The following is a 20,613-nucleotide window of genomic DNA, read 5'->3' as shown; positions in this document are numbered from 1 at the left end:
ACACGTACGTGCAAGCAAAGGACGACTTAGATCAACGTACATCCAGCAAATAGCACATGACGCCAACTGTGAACCTGAAGATTTGAGGCAGCTGATGAAACTCTGAAGAGTCATATTGGTCCGGACAAGGCGCATATCCTGATGATAATGATCGTTTTGTCTTGTTTAACTTGGCATTATTTGGGAACACTAACTTCTACTAAGGTTGCTGCTTCCTCCTTCTTGTCCCATATTACTAATGTCAAGTTTAATATCTCTGTTTTGAATTGAAATTTTGTATGGACTTTTATGATAAGGTACAATGAACTAAGTATTCCATGAACAAAGTTTCTTTCCCAGAATTGCCCAATTGTGGAACACTGTTCCACTGGCCTGCTTCTAAGCCAATTACATAATGATAGCCTTCAAGTCCAATGTAAACAAGTTCTTGTTGAGCTGTTCCCTTAAATAATCAAAATTCTACCCAATCTACACCATTAATAATTAATACACTACCACTTTATATTCCTTAACCCTTATCCTCAAGTGGCCTTCAGGACTTGATAAGTAGTGACTCTTCTAAAAAAAAAAAAAGTATTATCATATCTGTTCAATGCATAGTTAGAAATAAATAGGAATTAGTATTTAATTAAAAAATAAGCACAAATTCAGCCATGTTAAACATTCAATTTGGCATAAAACACTCATTCTAAGTCAATAGTCGATAACTTTTGCATATATTTATTGGGCAGAAAGTAAAGTTTGTTCATATGAATGTTGTACTCAGTTAGGAAGCAAACTTGTGGTATCGTGTTTGATAGATGGGATGTTCTACTTATGTTTTCCTCATGTTATTTTTGGTTTTAATTTTGATTCCTTTCGCTTTTTGCAGGTCGTGGTCTATAGCAGATGTAGAGGCTTTAGATACAGAGTTTCATCAAAGTTTGCTGTGGATACAAGATACAGATATTAGTAAACATGATTTGGTGATGACTTTTTCCGTTAATGAAGAAGTCTTTGGTCAGGTAATAACTGATAAAAAAATATTTTCATTTTTGTAATTATTTTTCTCATACATTTAACAATTTCCAAATTTAATGAACATTAATGTTATGTATTTAAAATAATTTTTATAAATTTTCAGTTGACTCATTAATATTATGTATTAAAAATATTTATTTCTAATCTATGCATTAACGTTGTGTATTTAAAATACTTCTTAAACACTTTGTGTATATTCAGAGTTCAATATCATATCTGCTGCGTTCATTTATTTCAATATAAGTCCACTTTTTCAAGCTGTTCAAAATGTAACAATATTGAAAATGTATTCATCAAAATGAGAATGATAGTGTTATTTAGTTGTTCAGAAGTTCTTTTATTTTGGTTATATTATGGGAACAGGGATGAGCAGATGTGATTGCAAGAATTCTTTCATTACTAATATTATCTTTAAGTCTTTATCCTCCTTTCTCTCAAGTATATTCTTATAACTTCCTCATTTTTTTCTTGTCCTTCTGCCTCTTTTACATCAAATAACCTAAGAACTTTCATTAATTTTTTGCAATTTGACCAAATTAAGTATTCCGTTCTGCACACATCCTCTTATACTGTCTCGATTTAATCTTCCTCTGATGTTATCAGATCTTGAAGACTCGCACATCCATCATATCATTCCCATATTGTTTCTATTCATGCAACACAGCCACAATCCTTATTGGTTTTTTACTTATATACATCATCACACTGTATACACATGCCTCATAGGCTCTTCTCTTGGTAGAGAGCAACAACTCAGCTGGTTAGTAATAACAGAAATTAGTGCTTATCCATTTTTAGTTCAATATAAAGAACTGCTTGTAAAAAGAAAAACAAAATACAGGAAAGAATGAATGGCTGGAAGAAAAAAAAACATCACAAATGCTGCATTCGAATTTGAATCTTCAACTATATTTTGTGCATTCAGTCAGTTTCTCATTCATTTGCATTTTTAAAAAAAAAACGCAAAAAAATAAAGCAAAAATTGCGATTATGCTTGTTGTGTTATTGATGTGTTTTACAGGTTACAGAACGCGAGCTGAAGCCTAATGGAAAAAATATCCCAGTTACAGAGAAAACGAAAAAAGAGTATATTGAAAAGATGGTGAATTGGCGTTTAGAAAGAGGAGTAACGGAACAAACAGAATGTCTTATTAAAGGTTTTTATGAGGTATGTACAGTAGTGCAACTCTTCTTATTTGAAATTGGTTTGCGTAAAATGACTTTTCATATCGCGGAAACATGTGTGCGTATTAATAAAGGGGGTGTTCAACACAAATTTGACACTTGATAGAAAGGAAAGAACGTAACTTATCTTGGCTAGTAATTTTGTAACATTTTTTTTTTTACTCCAAACAAGGCATATTATCACTTGTTTATATAGGGTTATTATTTGGGATCATGTCTAATAGGAGATTAGGTGAGATGTTTGTTTACATTACATTTAAACTTCTGCATGTTAGTACAATCAGGGTAGTAGAAAACAGGGAGGGAGTTCCAAAGTCTGTCAGTCAGAGAGAAGAAACTATTAAAGTAGAAGGCTTTCTGGCAACGAGGGACTTTAGCAGTGGAGGGGGTAAGATTTTGCTATTTGTCAGGTTGGTCAGGAGTATATACATTGAGGGGACACAAATGCTGGGAGTTCGTTAGAGCATCTGGGGATGGGGATTGCTAACTTGGTTATTATATAGTTAGTTTAGTAATAATAACCAAGTTAGCAATCCCTACCCCATCAATATATTCTATCACAACCAACTACACCACAACTTTAAATCAGATGAAAAAGTGCTAAGAAATATAATACATCGATATATATCCCCAGTCAATAATAAGATTCAATTTATTATTTACTATAAGAAATGAACAACTGCTAATCTTATAATTAAAAAAAAAAAACACTTCCTGATGAAACCAATGTAGTCTATCAATTCAGATGACCCTTGGGAGAATACATCTACAACACCAATAGCTACATTGGACACACAACTAATACATTATCCAGATGATTGATCCTACACCTTGCGGACATAAGCTCAATTTCCCAACACCTAAAACAACATAGCTGCTCACATTCTCAGTTTAGAAAGGTCCTAGTGGAAAAACAAAAATCCTCCATATTGATTCAAACGTACGTTAAAAGATTAAAAATATTGAAAGCACTTTATATAAAAACTAAACAACCAAAAATAAATTATGTAAATTTTGAAAACAGTAGGCACATTCTGAAGTGCCTTGGTATGTGACCATCCAATATATATATATATATATATATATATATATATTGTAATGTAAAGTTGTAAATAATCAATAATAATAATAATTAAAAAAAAAAACCCTGTAAATTCTATACATTATTGTAAATCACATTTTAAAACCCATTGTACATATATTTTAGCCACGTTTCTAACAAGTTAAAAAAACGTATAAATATTGTTTTTTTACACACGAGATGCTTCACTAGTTCAAGAATTTTAAATATAATTTTAACTGAAGCATATAAAAGCATTCGGATGTTAAACAAACAAAAATCAAAACTGCCTGAAGACGACTGTTGAAAACTCAGTCAAAAGTACTTGCAAAAAAAAAAAAAAAAAAGAAAGACGGACCAAGACGACTATGGAACTTAAACAGATTCAACCGAGAAACAAGAAAGACAATTAGAAAAATTGAAAAACTACCAAGAAAGCTTATTAGAACACTCCCTGCTATTTAACAATACTTGTCTGAATGGAAACATGCTGCCTAGATACACAATATATATATATATATATTAATTACAAAGGTCAACTTGCAAATACCAACAGCTCAATATTTATATTTAGTAAGATAGAGCTGAGTACATATAGATACACATACAAGATGTTTGTTCACAGTACATTTAAATTTCTGCAGGTTGGTACACTCAAGGAAATGGTTGCTTACGGATTCATCTGACAAATATATCTGTATTACTAAAAGAAAAGTTCTTGTGTGTCTGTATTTCTCACTTTTTTTTTATTTATATTTTTTTTATTTATTTTTTTAAAATTTTTTCTTGGCTATTTATTGAAATCAGAAACTTAATTTATATACTTTTAATTTTTTTAATTTGTGAACATATTTTTTGATGAAACCAATATTTTCGCATTCTTTATTTGAAGGTTATTGACCACCGTTTGGTGTCAGCATTTGATGCTCGAGAATTGGAGCTTGTGATTGCCGGTACTGTGGAAATTGACATCAATGATTGGAGGAAAAACACTGAATATCGTTCCGGTGAGATTTTCTATCTCCTTACACAATATGATCTTCCTTTTTCTTTATTTTTTTCTTTTTCTGTCACCTATCAAATCAAATTTATTCGAAACAAATAACAACATGCAACAAGCCATGAAAAAGGATGGGTTCTTTTTCATTTTAATAGTGAAATTTGAAAATTGAAATATTGAATTTCAAGTGAAACTAATAGTATCTACTGAATTATCATGCCACAGTAATGAATATATCCAAAAATTACTAAAAAAGTTGAGAAAATTATTAATGAAAATAGTTTTTGAAGACAATTGCGAACCTTTTCTGAAAACTGAAACTCTCTGGCCAATTTAGCAAGACTTAATTTTTGCTAATTGTCTTTGAAAACTGTTTTCATGAACAATTAATTTTCTACCTTTTATTTTTGTTCATAATTTTTTTGTGTATGTTCGTTACTGTGACATGACAATTTAATTGATACTATTGATTTCACTTGAATTTTGATATTTCAATTTTCGAATTTCGCTACAATAACGAAGAAGTAATGGATGTGCACATTTACATATCGTCTGAATATTTTGTTAAATCTGGATTTGACAGGCATTGTCACAAATGAGCATTGTTACAATATTAAATCAAGCTTGTTAGATTTTCCTAGTTAGACCTAAATAGCAATGAATCTAATAAATCTGTATTTAATTTTAACTAAAGATTTCTTTTGCTTTAACTTTTGGTGATGGTAACATCAAAATTCTTTTGAATAATTTCCTTTAAGAAAATACTTTATCTAACTAGGACCTGTTTTCCAATTACTGCCATCTTTATATGAAGCATATTCATATTAAAATAGACACCATATCCCAGCAGTAGGTTCTTGGTGCTTATCACTTTCCCCCATGAAAAAAACAAAACAAAAATAAAATGTGTACTATGTATGTACTACGACAGAGATAAAATATCATACACCAAAAATCATATATATTGATCAAGTAATTTTGTTTTGAAACTAGAAAATCAAATTTCATGGCTAAACTACTAGCGACGATTTTGCGACATCATCTTGAAAATATTTCAGAGAAACAAGGGAGATAAATTCAAATCAAGATATTAGAAAACCAGTCTTAACATTGGGAAAGGGGTTGAAAAGACTCAAATTCACTTAAAAATAATTTTCTTTATAAAAATAAAATAACTTAATCAATTTACATGATATTTGGTGCATATTTTCGTTTCGTCACTGGTACATACATCATACAATTTTTTCTTTTAATAGTGAGGGATTCTGAACAAGAACCAATGTTTTAATTGATTGTATTTGATACTATTACATTTTCTCTTGATAACATATTAATTCATATTTATTGTGTTAAAACAAATGTGCTAAAAATGATAAAATCACTGTAACTTTGAAGTTACATTGCTATGTGTGACAAGATGCTTATACTTTTTAAATGGTGGCATGAATATATTTTTTTATGTTTTAAAATTGTTCGGATGGGATTGATAATTTGGATTACTGTTCTCATCTTAAATGCTCTCCTTACAACGTTTTCGCCGATGCAACCTCCGGACATTATGTCCGTCTTGTCAAACTAAATGGATCTGTAGAAGATTTCAAGCAGAACTTTTTATTTAATCCACAAATGCAATGACTGAGTAAAAATCTCAAGTAATTCATAATTATAATCTTGGTATGATCCACAACATTATATAAAAATAAAGTAAGAAAAATAAATTAAAAAACATAAAAATAGGTAGGAAAAATAAAAAAAATATAAAAATAGGTAGGAAAAATTAAAAACATAAAAATAGGTAGGAAAAATAAAAACATAAAAATAGGTAGGAAAAATAAAAAAAATATAAAAATAGGTAGGAAAAATAAAAACCTATAAAAATAGGTAGGAAAAATAAAAACCTATAAAAATAGGTAGGAAAAATAAAAACATATAAAAATAGGTAGGAAAAATAAAAACATATAAAAATAGGTAGGAAAAATAAAAACATATAAAAATAGGTAGGAAAAATAAAAACATATAAAAATAGGTAGGAAAAATAAAAACATATAAAAATAGGTAGGAAAAATAAAAACACATAAAAATAGGTAGGAAAAATAAAAACCTATAAAAATAGGTAGGAAAAATAAAAACCTATAAAAATAGGTAGGAAAAATAAAAACCTATAAAAATAGGTAGGAAAAATAAAAACCTATAAAAATAGGTAGGAAAAATAAAAACCTATAAAAATAGGTAGGAAAAATAAAAACCTATAAAAATAGGTAGGAAAAATAAAAACCTATAAAAATAGGTAGGAAAAATAAAAACCTATAAAAATAGGTAGGAAAAATAAAAACCTATAAAAATAGGTAGGAAAAATAAAAACCTATAAAAATAGGTAGGAAAAATAAAAACCTATAAAAATAGGTAGGAAAAATAAAAACCTATAAAAATAGGTAGGAAAAATAAAAACCTATAAAAATAGGTAGGAAAAATAAAAACCTATAAAAATAGGTAGGAAAAATAAAAACCTATAAAAATAGGTAGGAAAAATAAAAACCTATAAAAATAGGATGGAAAAATAAAAAAATATATAAAAATAGGATGGAAAAATAAAAAAATATATAAAAATAGGATGGAAAAATAAAAACCTATAAAAATAGGATGGAAAAATAAAAAAATATATAAAAATAGGTAGGAAAAATAAAAAAATATATAAAAATAGGTAGGAAAAATAAAAACTAGTGGTGGGACGATTAATCGGAATCGTTAATCGTAAGAATCGTGTATTTTGGGAGGTATCGGAATCGCATCGTTAAAAAATACCTTAATTTTCTGATTCCTTCATTACGATTCTTTTAGTCTGATGTTGAAAAAAAGAAAAAAAATTCCTGATATTTCTAACCGCAAGAGAGAAATAAAAAGAAACCAAAGAAATTCATTATTAACAGGGCAATGCTTAGTGCCCCTCCCTTACAAGGTTCATTCATTCAGATCTATTGTAATCAAAACTACAAAAGAGTTAACTTGAAAAGAAGTATGCAGGGCTCTACATTGCGAGTAAAAATTAAAAAAAACGCTTATCTTTTTAGCGATTGTTTTTTTTTACTGACAAATCTTCTAATACTGAATGAAAATGCTTTTTCAACTTATATTTTCTTAAAATAAAACGAGCAAAGTCAAATTATTTAAATAGTAAAATGTTTAATAGAACAATATACTTTTTTTCTCTTTTTTTAAAAGAATGCTTTCGAAAGAAATATCTCTAAAATGAAATTGATCACGTTGTATTATTTCGCAAAGTTTTGACAGTAGTCGGTTTCTTTTGAAGTTTCAAAAAAATCGACCCCATACCTATCTCTTCCAAACCTAAAATTATTAAATAACCCCTTCGTTAATTTAAGGGTAATCAATTCAATTCAGTCAAGTTTTTTTTTTTAATTTCATTGAAATAAAATCCATTATATTTTTTTTTCTCCATAAAGATAAAACCCTGAATTTGATTATATTAAAAGCAGAATAATATAATCTTTTTTCTAGAATTTTAAATTGAAAATTAAAAGTGTTTTGTGCAGTTCTTTGCCGAACGAAAAAGAAATTAATATATATATTTTTAAATTTTTTATATATTTTTTTTTATATTTTTTAATCAGTTAATTTTTATGTCATTTACGATTAATTAAATAATTTCATTTTAAAAAGTATTTATAAATAGAATTTTACTAAGGACTTATAGTTGGGTTTGTATTACTGCACACATAGATTCGAAAAAGTTGTCAAAAAACAAATATATAACAAATAAATGTTATCAAAGGCAAGATAAGTTATTTTTCTACCTAACTGGATATATTTTTCGGGTTTTTATTCAATGTAACATGTTTATTCAGCTCGAAAAGCATAGTGTTTACCGATGTATTGGAAAATTCAAAATGGCACCCGACACTCTCTTTAACACGGTAAATTTGGGAAAATATGTTATAAATAAAAAACTATACAAAATACTGCTAGAAACTCGCTCAATGTATGTTACCGTGACATATTTTGATATATATTCGGTGTTTTTTTTAATAGTATTTTGTCTAGTTTATTATTTATAACACCTTTTCCCGAACTTACCATGTTAAAGAGAGTGTCGGGCGCCATTTTGAATTTTCCAATACATCGGTAAACACTATGTTTTTCGAGCTGAATAAACATGTTACATTGAATAAAAACAAAAAAAATGTATCCAGTATGGTAGAAAAGTAACTTATCTTGCCTTTGATAATATTTGTTTGTTATATATTTGTTTTTTGACAACTTTTTCGAATCTATGTATACAGTAATACAAACCCGGTTATTTTGTATCTACGGCGCCATGTCACGTGGTATATTGTTTTTTTTTTTTTCATTACGCACGTTCATTTATAAATTATTAAATTAAATATTTATCTTTTTTATATTTAATTAGTATATTTTCTTTCTCTTCCGCTATATTTTTTTTATTTAATTCATTAAATCTGTTAATTATGAGGACCAAAATAATGAATCGTGTGTATTTATTCTCTAATTTTCTTGTTTTTGTTCTGTTATATAAATTCTATTTTATTTGTTTTTTTCTCTGAAGGATAAATTCTATTTTCTTTGAGTTTTTTTTTTCTGTATTCCAATTAAGTAAAATAAATTTTCTCTAGAATAAATTTTGCTAATTTTTCCGTTTAGTTTGCTATATAATAATTTTATTTAATCCAAAACATGACGGTGTAGACATAAAATATCTCTTCCAAAGTTAGGGAACATATTTGGGAACTACCGACCATAAGTATAAAACTACCTGGTATATTTCAAAACAATAAATTCCCTAGGAATCGGAATCGTACTTGGTATCGGAATCGTTAATCAATATTTTCCTGGAATCGGAATCGTATAAAAATTAGGAATCGTCCCAACACTAATAAAAACCTATAAAAATAGGTAGGAAAAATAAAAACATAAAAATAGGTAGGAAAAATAAAAACATATAAAAATAGGTAGGAAAAATAAAAACATATAAAAAAAGCTAGGAAAAATAAAAACATATAAAAATAGGTAGGAAAAATAAAACCTATAAAAATAGCTAGGAAAAATAAAAACATAAAAATAGGTAGGAAAAATAAAAACATATAAAAATAGGTAGGAAAAATAAAAACCTATAAAATAGGTAGGAAAAATAAAAACATAAAAATAGGTAGGAAAAATAAAAAAAATATAAAATAGGTAGGAAAAATAAAAAAATATATAAAAATAGGTAGGAAAAATAAAAAAAATATAAAAATAGGTAGGAAAAATAAAAAATATATAAAAATAGGTAGAAAAAATTAAAAAAAATATATAAAAATAGGTAGGAAAAATAAAAATAAAAATATAAAAAAAGGTAGGAAAAATAAAAATAAAAATATAAAAATAGGTAGGAAAAATAAAAAAATAGAAAAAATTAAGTAAGAAAAATAAATTAAAAAAAACATGAAAATAAGAAAAATAAATTTAAAACATTTTATAAAAATACAGTAACAACAATAAATTTTTTAAAATTATATAAAAATAAGTAAGTATGATAAATTATAAAAACAAAAATAAAGTAACAAAATAAATATTAAAAATATTATATAAAAATAAGAAAAATAAATTGTAACAACAAAAAGGTAAGAAAAATAAATTGAAACAAAAAAATGTAAGAAAAATAAATCCCAAAAAACATGAACATAAAGTAAGAAAAATAAATTAAAACATAAAAAAATTTAGAAAACAAGTTTAAAAAATATAAAAAATAGGAAAAACAAATTTATAAAACATAAAAATAATTTTAAAAACATTAAAATAAAAAAAATAAATTTAAAAAAAATTTAGAAAGAAGAAAAAGAAATTCCAGAAACAAAAATAAGAAAAATAAACTTAAAAAATTAATTAAAGAAAAATAAATAAAAAACAGATATACGAAAAATAATTTTAAAAACAAATATAACAAAATAAATTTAAAAAACAAATATAACAAAATAAATTTAAAAAACAAATATAAAAATAAATTTAAAAAACAAATATAAAAATAAATTTAAAAAACAAATATAAAAAAATAAATTTAAAAACAAATATAAAAAATAAATTTAAAAAACAAATATAAAAATTTTAAAAACCAATAAAAAATAAATTTAAAAAGCAAATATGAAAAATAAATTTAAAAAGCAAATATGAAAAATAAATTTAAAAAACAAATATAAAAAATAAATTGAAAAAACAAATATAAGAAAAATAAATTTAAAAAAACAAATATAGAAAAATAAATTTAAAAAACAAGTATAAAAAATAAATTTAAAAAACAAGTATAAAAAATAAATTTAAAAAACAAGTATAAAAAAATAAATTTAAAAAACAAATATAAAAAATAAATTTAAAAAACAAATATAAAAAATAAATTTAAAAAACAAGTATAAAAATAAATTTAAAAAACAAGTATAAAAAATAAATTTAAAAAACAAGTATAAAAAATAAATTTAAAAAACAAGTATAAAAAATAAATTTAAAAAACAAGTATAAAAAATAAATTTAAAAAACAAGTATAAAAAATAAATTTAAAAAACAAATATAAGAAAAATAAATTCAAAAAACAAATATAAGAAAAATAAATTTAAAAAACAAATATAAAAATAAATTTAAAAAACAAATATAAAAAATAAATTTAAAAAACAAATATAGAAAAATAAATTTAAAAAACAAATATGACAAAATAAATTTAAAAAACAAATAAAACAAAATAAATTTAAAAAACAAATATAAAAATAAATTTTAAAAACAAATATAAAAAAATAAATTTAAAAACAAATATAAAAAATAAATTTAAAAAACAAATATAAGAAAAATAAATTCAAAAAACAAATATAAAAAATAAATTTAAAAAACAAATATAGAAAAATAAATTTAAAAAACAAATATAGAAAAATAAATTTAAAAAACAAATATAAAAATAAATTTAAAAAACAAATATAAAAAATAAATTTAAAAAGCAAATATAAAAAATAAATTTAAAAAACAAATATAAAAAATAAATTTAAAAAACAAATATAAAAAATAAATTCAAAAAACAAATATAAGAAAAATAAATTTAAAAAAACAAATATAGAAAAATAAATTTAAAAAACAAGTATAAAAAATAAATTTAAAAAACAAGTATAAAAAATAAATTTAAAAAACAAGTATAAAAAATAAATTTAAAAAACAAGTATAAAAAATAAATTTAAAAAACAAGTATAAAAAATAAATTTAAAAAACAAGTATAAAAAATAAATTTAAAAAACAAATATAAAAAATAAATTTAAAAAACAAATATAAAAAATAAATTTAAAAAACAAGTATAAAAAATAAATTTAAAAAACAAATATAAAAAATAAATTTAAAAAACAAGTATAAAAAATAAATTTAAAAAACAAGTATAAAAAATAAATTTAAAAAACAAGTATAAAAAATAAATTTAAAAAACAAATATAAAAAATAAATTTAAAAAACAAATATAAAAAATAAATTTAAAAAACAAATATAAGAAAAATAAATTTAAAAAACAAGTATAAAAAATAAATTTAAAAAACAAGTATAAAAAATAAATTTAAAAAACAAATATAAAAAATAAATTTAAAAAACAAATATAAGAAAAATAAATTTAAAAAACAAATATAAGAAAAATAAATTCAAAAAACAAATATAAGAAAAATAAATTCAAAAAACAAATATAAGAAAAATAAATTTAAAAAACAAATATAAGAAAAATAAATTTAAAAAACAAATATAAGAAAAATAAATTTAAAAAACAAATATAAGAAAAATAAATTTAAAAAACAAATATAAGAAAAATAGATTTAAAAAACAAATATAAGAAAAATAGATTTAAAAAACAAATATAAGAAAAATAAATTTAAAAAACATTTTATAAAAATGTAAGAAAAATAAATTAAAAAAATATAAAAAGAATGTAAGAAAAAAAAAACAACAAAAAAAAAAACAACAAAAAAAAAAACATGGTACAAAATGGGCACATATATGAACATGTGCATTCTGTACTCCTCCAAAGTTTAAAATTCTGGTTTTGACAAATGATTTGTCATGCCAAAGTTGCTAGGTGATCAAAATTTGCAATAGATCATGTTTATTCATTTATAGGGCTATGATTTCTAAGATACCTGGTCATTTTTCTATGTAAGGTAAATCCATATCATTCTCCGCGATTGTTTATTATTGGAAACAAAAATGATCATTTCTTATAGTCATCCTTAAAGTTATTTTAAAGTTGCTGGCTTCTCAGTGTAAACTTGTTCCTTCAATCAATCTCAAAGGAAAATGTTGCATTGTGTTAAATTAGGGCTTATAGACAGCCATTCATGTGGACCATGTCGATCAGGAAAGTTGTTCACTCAACTATTTAGGAACAGCAGCGAAATGTGGACCATCTTGCACAAAAATCAAGTCTTCAATATTCTCCCAGGTGTCGACTTCTGACCAGATATTTTCTTACAGCATAGCGAGATACCTTTCAACATTTGTGTTCTTAGAGATAAAAGACCCAATAATTAATGGCATATAAAAAAAGTCATGAATGTTTAAAAAAGTGATTTTTTTTTCAATCATTCTGTATATTCGCTTTCCTTGAAATGATTGTCACAGTTGTAAAGTTGAAAATAAGCCACCAAATTTTTGTTCACATAAATATCATAATTTATTTTTCTCTTAGGCTATTATAATCAGCATCTTGTGATTCAGTGGTTCTGGGCATCAATTGAAAAATTTGACAATGAAAGAAGATTACGTCTGCTGCAGGTAAGGAATTATCATCACGCATCAATGATCTTGCTATAGTTCCAGTTTCCCAACCTGAGTCATATTACCCCCCCCCCAATTGTATATTCTCAAACACTTGTAATAAGAAGAGAACAGATGTTCTAAATAAAAAAAAAAAAAAAAGAAAAAAGAGTACTGTTTAATTTTGGTCAACTATTTAAAATGTGACTTTTAAGTCTGTGGATCAATTAGGATTTCATTTCGTTTAAAATATTTTGTAAAAAAGGGCATCAAAAAATAAATATTTAATATCACCCACTCCCCACTATTTTTTCCCTTAAAATAAGTCTTTCTCTATATAAAAAAAAAGCAAAAAAAAAAATTTTTTAATTAAAAAAAAAAAAAAAAAAAAAAAAAAAAGCAACAAACACTTCAGGTTTATTATCCATTTGTTTATAGTGTGCAAAAGTCAACTTGGAACTCAAATTCATCATTTTCATATTGAATTATTTCTGAGGTGTTTGAATCCTAATTGATCCAAATCTGTAATTGAGTATTAAAAAAAACTTAATCAGTATCATTTTTTTATTATCATCAGTATCATATCTGGCTTAAATTCTGTTTACATACCCTGTAATATGTGTTGGATGACTTGAAAGAAAGAAGTTATCTATTTTATTTAAAAAGTGAAATTTTAGCTCCTATAAGACATTGGATGCATGTGATATATTTTAGAAATCGAGAGGCTATTCATTCAAGATAAAACATACACATTTTGCTAAGGCACAAAGCCGTTCACACAAAGGGTTACATTGCACTTTTGGTTATAAGTTTGTGGCTTACTATTGTAGAACTCCTAAGTTCACACATCATTGAACAGATAGAATTTTAGAGAATTTTCCAAGAATTTCTAAGGGTTTTAACAATTCTTGGGGAGAAGTTGATGAATATAGATGAATTTTTCCTTTGCTTAGAGTAATTATGCACTATATATTATAGATTTTACAAAGAAATTATTTGGTGTCCTATTCATATAACAGTTGGAACTAATAGATTAATATTCCTTCTTTTGGAAAAAACAGAATTAGTAAGGAAGGGAAGTCATTTAGAGGGTTTTTATGTTACTGTAACCTGCCAAGATCGTAGAGGTTCTGTACAGTGGATGAACGGTGAGCCAACTGGTTCCGCTTGGTGTGGTTGTGGATGAGTGCCTGGATAACATTAAAGCTTTTCCCTGTCTAATCAAAGATGTTATCAGCCTACTTCTTCTGTCTGTCCCGTATTTTTCCCCCTGGACTGTTCCTCTGGATTGTTCCCTGCAGGATGGTCTTTGCAAGTCCTTTTGAGCATTACACTCCCATACCATCTGAGTTTCCTTTTTTTTTCACTATGGTCAGTAGGCCTTCATAGTGGGGCACTTGTTTATTGTTGGTGACATGGTCCTTGTATATTTGATGTCAAAGAGTCTTTGTGAGTCATCTTCTTTCCACTGCTTGGATCTTCGTTTCTAGAACTGTTTGGTATTCATGCCTCATATGCATAAAGTATGATTGAGATGACTATTGGATTTAGTAGATTTACCTTGGTTCAGAGAGGGAAGTTTCTGTCTCTCCATTGTAGCAATTCATGAGCAATGTTTTTCTCAGTTGCCATAGAAAGTGAGAGAGAGGGGAAGAAAGATGTTGCATGCAATTTTTTTGACTCCGCTATTTTGTTTCCTATGTAGTATATTAATGTGTTTTCGACACCTGCATTTTTAGCTCATTTTGTCTAAGGAGCTAACTTTTATTCCTCCCCTCCCCTGCACACCTCTCACGCCTCCTGCAGTTAGTATATTTCCGTTTACTGCCAGGTTATTATAACATGTACTAAAATAAACCTTGTCAAGATAGATACCAATTAACATAATCTCTAATTACTGGCGTAGGGTCCCAATATATAACAATGCCTCTTTCAATCAAATTCATCATCTGCCTTGTTGGCAGGGCCAGAAGTTCATTGACTGCAAACACATACCCCCACTCCAAAAAAAACTTGGCCACTTTTAATGCTTTATGACAAGATTCTAGTGTCTAGGACTGCACATCTTCTATAGATCAGCTGCTGAATAATAGCAGATACCAAAATGCCCATTTGATTTTATCTTCAACGGTCATGTGAAGTGAGGCTTCTTCAGCCTTTGGCTAGATGGGAGGTCAGTGACCCAATTAATATGGTGGAAAAAGAATCCAGTGCATGTGCTGCTAATATGGGATAAACACATGAAAATTATATTATTTATATATATATATATATATACACACATGTATTTGGTGTACATTTATTTGCAAATTTAAATAAAAAATTTTATCAATTTTCTTTTGTTCCAGCCTGGGATGGAACATCTTACTGGATGCGAGACAGTCACCCACTATTTCAGACATTCTAATCAGATCTTTTTAAGATTCTAACCATCATTTGTTTATAGTTTTTGCACTTGTTTCACTAGGTATATTTGCCAAGTAGTTACAGAAATTCTTTTTCAAGAGTCCAGTTACTTCTATAATTACTGGAATTATAGAGATCTTCCGAAGATTCCAGTTTCTTTTCATGTCATACATAAGACCTTGGTATTTTGTTATCTTTCTCTCTGTCTTGTTTAACTCTGCATCATTAACTGCTGCTGCTGCTGCTAAGGTTGTTTCTTTCTCCTCCTTGTCTCATATTACTAATGTCAGGTTTAATAGCTCTGTTTTGAACTGAAATTTTGTATGGACTTTTATGATAAGGTACAATGAACTAAATATTCCATGAACAGAGTTTCTTTCCCAGACTTGCCCGCTTGTGGAACACTGTTCCACTGACCTGCTTCTAGGCCAGTAGAACATCTTAATGTGTTTTTACATTATTTTTAAATATCAAAATAATTAAAATTGAAATTTGCTACTAATGTACAGGAAATTAGAAAAATGATAAATAGGTGGGGCATGTCAACAACTAAAGTACTTCATTTTTAGATGTGGTCTGGGAAAATATTGTATATCAAAGATCCTAGCATATATATATATATATATATATATATATATACACACATATATAGCTTAGTGCGTTAGAAGAAAAGAGTGAGCTCAATTCTATAAGAGGAGACTTATCGGGACAATATAAAGCTCAACAAGTATCATTAGAGCTTAGATAGGGGAACAATAGGAATGGTAAATGAATTCACAAAAACTATATATTGGTAAATATAGATTGGTTTATTTATTCAATAAGTGAATACAAACAATTAGTTGGGGGATAGAAGAGACTCTTTATGCCAAGGCATTTCGGAGCCTAATGCTTCTCATCAGAAGAGTAGAGAAGATGCTAGGTAACATAGTGGGGATGCGGCGTCTAGCATGAGATTCATTAGGAACGAAATAGATCAATTAAAATTATAGATGAATTCTGAATAAAGGAGGAGCGTATTATATAGTGTAATGTAGAAAGGTGTATAGGGTCTTTATCATTGTCTTAAATGTTTTAAGGCTAAAGGGGCGGTATAGTGTGGATGAGTCGTAATTCTATTTTATCGGTGTATAAGATGTCTATCCTCACTGTTACTTCTGATAAGCATTAGGCTTCGAAATGCCTTGGAATAAAGAGTCCCCCAACTAATTGTTTGTATTCTCTTATTGAATAAATGAACTAATCTATATTTACCAATATATACTTTTTGTGAATTCATTTACCATCCCTATTGTTCTCCTATATATATATATATATATATATATATATATATATATATATATATATATATATGTGTGTGTGATTGTACATACACACAATTGTATTGATTCAATAAAGTGAAACTGCATGGCTAGTTCCACCATTATACCTCAAGTGTCTTCAATGAGCCTATCCATCACAACTCTGGATGTTCTGCCTTCTATAAACATAAATTTATTTTATATATACACTGGCGGGGGGGGGGGGTACCCGGCGTTGCCCGAATGTTTGGAGGTGTGTGTGGTTGTTAATGAAAACCTAAGAATAAGCGAAGTAAAAAAAAAGAAAACCGAAAAACTAACGTTAAAACTTATCTGAAAAATAAAGGGGGGGGGGGGGGTACCAGGGCAGTGGGTAATCAAAACATCGAAAAAGAACACAAAAAAAACTAACGCACGATGTTAAATGTAAAAATCGAAAAAAGAAAACAGAAAAACGAACGTTAAAACTAAAAACTAAAAAAAAAAAAAAAAACATGTGAAAAATGGCTTAAATAAGCCTGTTTCGATATTAAACTTTAAAACATCGGTGGGTACCCAGGTGTTTTTGGGTGTGTGGTCGGGAGTGTTGATGAAAACCTAAGAATAAGTGAAGTAAAAAAAAAAAAAAAAAACAGAAAAACGAACGTTACGTGAAAAATGGCTTAAATAACCCTGCTTCACTATTTAAATTTAAAAAATTTAAATAGTGAAGCAGGGTTATTTAAGCCATTCAAAATCAAAAAAAAAAAGAAAAAAAAGACATCTTACACCACGATTCGAACCCAAAACGTTTAGATAATGACCCAACGCTCTAACCAACTGAGCTAACACGACATACATGAAACTTAGTCAGTTCTTCAACTATTTAAACTAAATCAGGTCATGACGTCATCTGACACATGCGTAGAACCGATCTCGTCATGAGGGGACGGTTTTTGTTTTTAGCCAATTTTTCGGTATTTGTCGTCTGAAAGTTCGAACTTCAAAACAATACTGATCTTGGTAAAATCCATCACCTCTGTCGAAAGTTTTCGGCAGACATGCAAACATACATACATACATACATTTATATATTGGTAACTAAAAATTTTCGACCCAAACCAATTAAAAAGCTTGCCCTATCTCTGAATACCCTTTATATAAAATTTCAAATGTTTAGACCAGAAATTGTCTGAGTAATTTGGTAGACACTGCAGAGGTCAAATTTTTTTTAACTTTGACCCCTTTTATGACCCCTTAACATTTATTGTTTGGGGCTCAAATCAAGTTAAGTTAGATCCATGTCCAAGCAACCTATATCTAAAATTTCAAGTGTTTAGATCCAAAATTGTTGGAGGAGTTTGGTAGAGTTCTCAAAGGTCAAATTGTTGAACTTTGACCCCCTTAACAGCCAAATTTCCGGCCGAAAACCGATCACAAAGATTTTCCCAAATCTCAGTATCCTGTATAGCAAATTTCGAGTCTGTAGACTTAAAATTGACAGAGTTATTGCATAGGGAAATGTACACACACAGATATACAGACACGTTCACTTTTATAGCTATAAAGATTAATGTTTCAAGCAAACTACTTTAACCTCATAGTAAGGATATATATTTATATTTTTTGCTTCAACCTTAAAAATTATCTAAATTTAAAAATCAAAAACAACTCGATTTTGACAATATACGTCTTCATCAGTTTTTTTTTTTTTCTTTCCTCATGATATGCATTGTATTGGCTTTCAAACTTGCAAATTCTAATTAAGTTTTGCTGCAATATTTTTCATTAAATTTGTTTTGCAACACAGTAGATATTGAATTTAACATGTGTGCGATTAGTAGGGCTATGACAACAGCATATTCTTATTGTTTTGACTTTTGAGTATATATCTGACACAGTCAGACACAGTTAATCAACCAAGAACCATATCACTCTATATAAAAGCATATAAGATATCAACAGATACACACTCGAGGGTTAAAACAATAAAAAGAATATGCTGTTGTCATAGCCCTAGTGATTAGGCAATGATGCTCTAAATTTGAATTGCAATTGTTGGAATGGTGCGTGTACATGTGGTCGTAATTGTGATGCGTACCTTTAAAAATGTTATATATATATTTTTTTATTTTACAAGGAAGTCACCACTTACCAAGGATTGCATGTAAGGTGGTCAGTGAGACAACGCCATAATGATCAGTTGTGGTGGAAATTAGAATTCGATTATTCAAGGGAGTGTCCAAACAAAAACTTTTTATATTGAATTTGAAAACAATCATGCTGTAGTCATCTGGAAAGTAGACTCGCAGTACAGAGCTCCATGGGTGAGCACTTTTAAGAAAGAAACTTTGTTCATGGAATTTAAACAGATAAAAAGTTAGGGAAATTGTTGACAGTGATTGTAGCTAGACGAGTGTGTTTTGCAGGATGAGGGGACCATAGATTGAAGTTTGGTTGAGCACTCTGTATGAAAATAGAGATAGAGCAGAAATGACTTGCAAGGTCTCTCATGTGAAAAAAGAGGTAGTAAGGTGGAGAAAGGCCATAATCTGGTTTTAAAACGTTTCAAGACAGGAAAAGTGTTGTGAGAAGCATCTCCCGAGATGTGGTAACAATACTCTAGAAATTTAAATTATTTAATATGCATCCACTCACTGCATATTGTTAATGTGCTTTATCTTTGAAAAGGAAGCTATATGAATTATTTCTATTTTCAGTTCGTTACTGGAACTTCCAGCATCCCTTATGAAGGATTTGCTGCTCTCAGAGGTAGCAATGGCCCACGCAAATTTTGTATTGAGAGGTGGGGTCGAATTACCAGCCTTCCAAGGTATGTTTGCTGAGAAAATTTACGTTTCTTGATTATTTTTTTGTTTTGTTTTTTTAGATGAGGACTAATTATTCATATTATTTGGATCCTTCGGACTACTAATCTCATCGTCAGTGTTATTTTCACAATATTTCAGTTAATGTAGCTCTGACCTTCTTTGTGCAGACTCCCAAGTGTGACAAGATGCACCTGAAGAAAGTTGGAGGCACATTGACCGAAACATTGTGAGGATAATATCCAAGATGGGAACTAATAATATAGAGAAAACTTATATCTGTATTTAATTTTTTTGTTATTTGTTGTAAAAAAAATGATGCTAGATATTATAACAATAAGAGCATACCAATACCGTTTTCAAAAAAAAAAAAGGTCCAGAGTTTCATGGATATGCATTCATCAAAAAAAAAAAAAAGAAGAAACACTGGATAAACAAAATGGTACAGAAGAAAAAAATCTACCATAAATCATTTTTTTATGACTGTTACTCATGTTAATGTTTTTTTTATAATTCTGTTTTAGTTTTATTCTTTCATGCGATTTTATCAACAGCATCTTTTCATTGTAATATTTATTTTATTTATCTTAATTTTATTTTCATCTTACGTTTTTATATCATTTTTAATCTTATACTTTATTGATCTCTTGACAAAAGGAGGGTGGACCTGTAAATTCACCTTCATCCGTTTGTCCATCTGCACTTTTCTCAATAACTGTGCCTTGGAATTTTTTGAAATTTTGCACAAACAACGATATGAATAAAAATGTAACAGAATGGATTTTTCAGAAAAACTCTGGTTGTCCCCCTAGGGGTGTCTTTCGGGTTAAAATGGCTAAAATTTACACTTTTGTGCTTATTAAAAAAAAATTGATGCCTTGGATTTTTATAAAACTTTCTGAAAAGTTGTAACTTACTGATTTCTATATAATTTTGGTTGCCTATGCTTCGAGATAACTCTTCAGTGTGCACCACGGGCTCTTTTAGGGCTAATAAAAACACTCCGTTTTTGGGACTATTTTACCATATTTGTCCAAAATTTTCTCTGTGTGTCTATTT

General features: G+C 27.2%; 1 protein-coding gene across 1 annotated transcript in view; it reads left to right on the top strand.

Annotated features, from left to right (window-relative positions):
* Positions 1 to 20,613, top strand: part of LOC145247427 (E3 ubiquitin-protein ligase HECW2-like) — a 328,541-nt gene that overhangs the window by 303,607 nt on the left and 4,321 nt on the right. Inside the window, exons 24-28 of the mRNA XM_080109185.1 lie at positions 872 to 1,004; positions 2,042 to 2,188; positions 4,158 to 4,272; positions 12,973 to 13,058; positions 19,447 to 19,559. Of these exons, the coding sequence (XP_079965311.1) occupies positions 872 to 1,004; positions 2,042 to 2,188; positions 4,158 to 4,272; positions 12,973 to 13,058; positions 19,447 to 19,559 (594 nt within the window). The remainder of the gene's footprint in view (positions 1 to 871; positions 1,005 to 2,041; positions 2,189 to 4,157; positions 4,273 to 12,972; positions 13,059 to 19,446; positions 19,560 to 20,613) is intronic.

This window comes from Euprymna scolopes, chromosome 25, assembly GCF_053919585.1.
Source record: "Euprymna scolopes isolate OS-2025 chromosome 25, ASM5391958v1, whole genome shotgun sequence".
Taxonomy (NCBI): Eukaryota; Metazoa; Mollusca; class Cephalopoda; order Sepiida; family Sepiolidae; genus Euprymna; species Euprymna scolopes.
The sequence above is the reverse complement of the archived record's forward strand: the minus strand, read 5'-3'. Positions and strand labels throughout refer to the sequence as shown.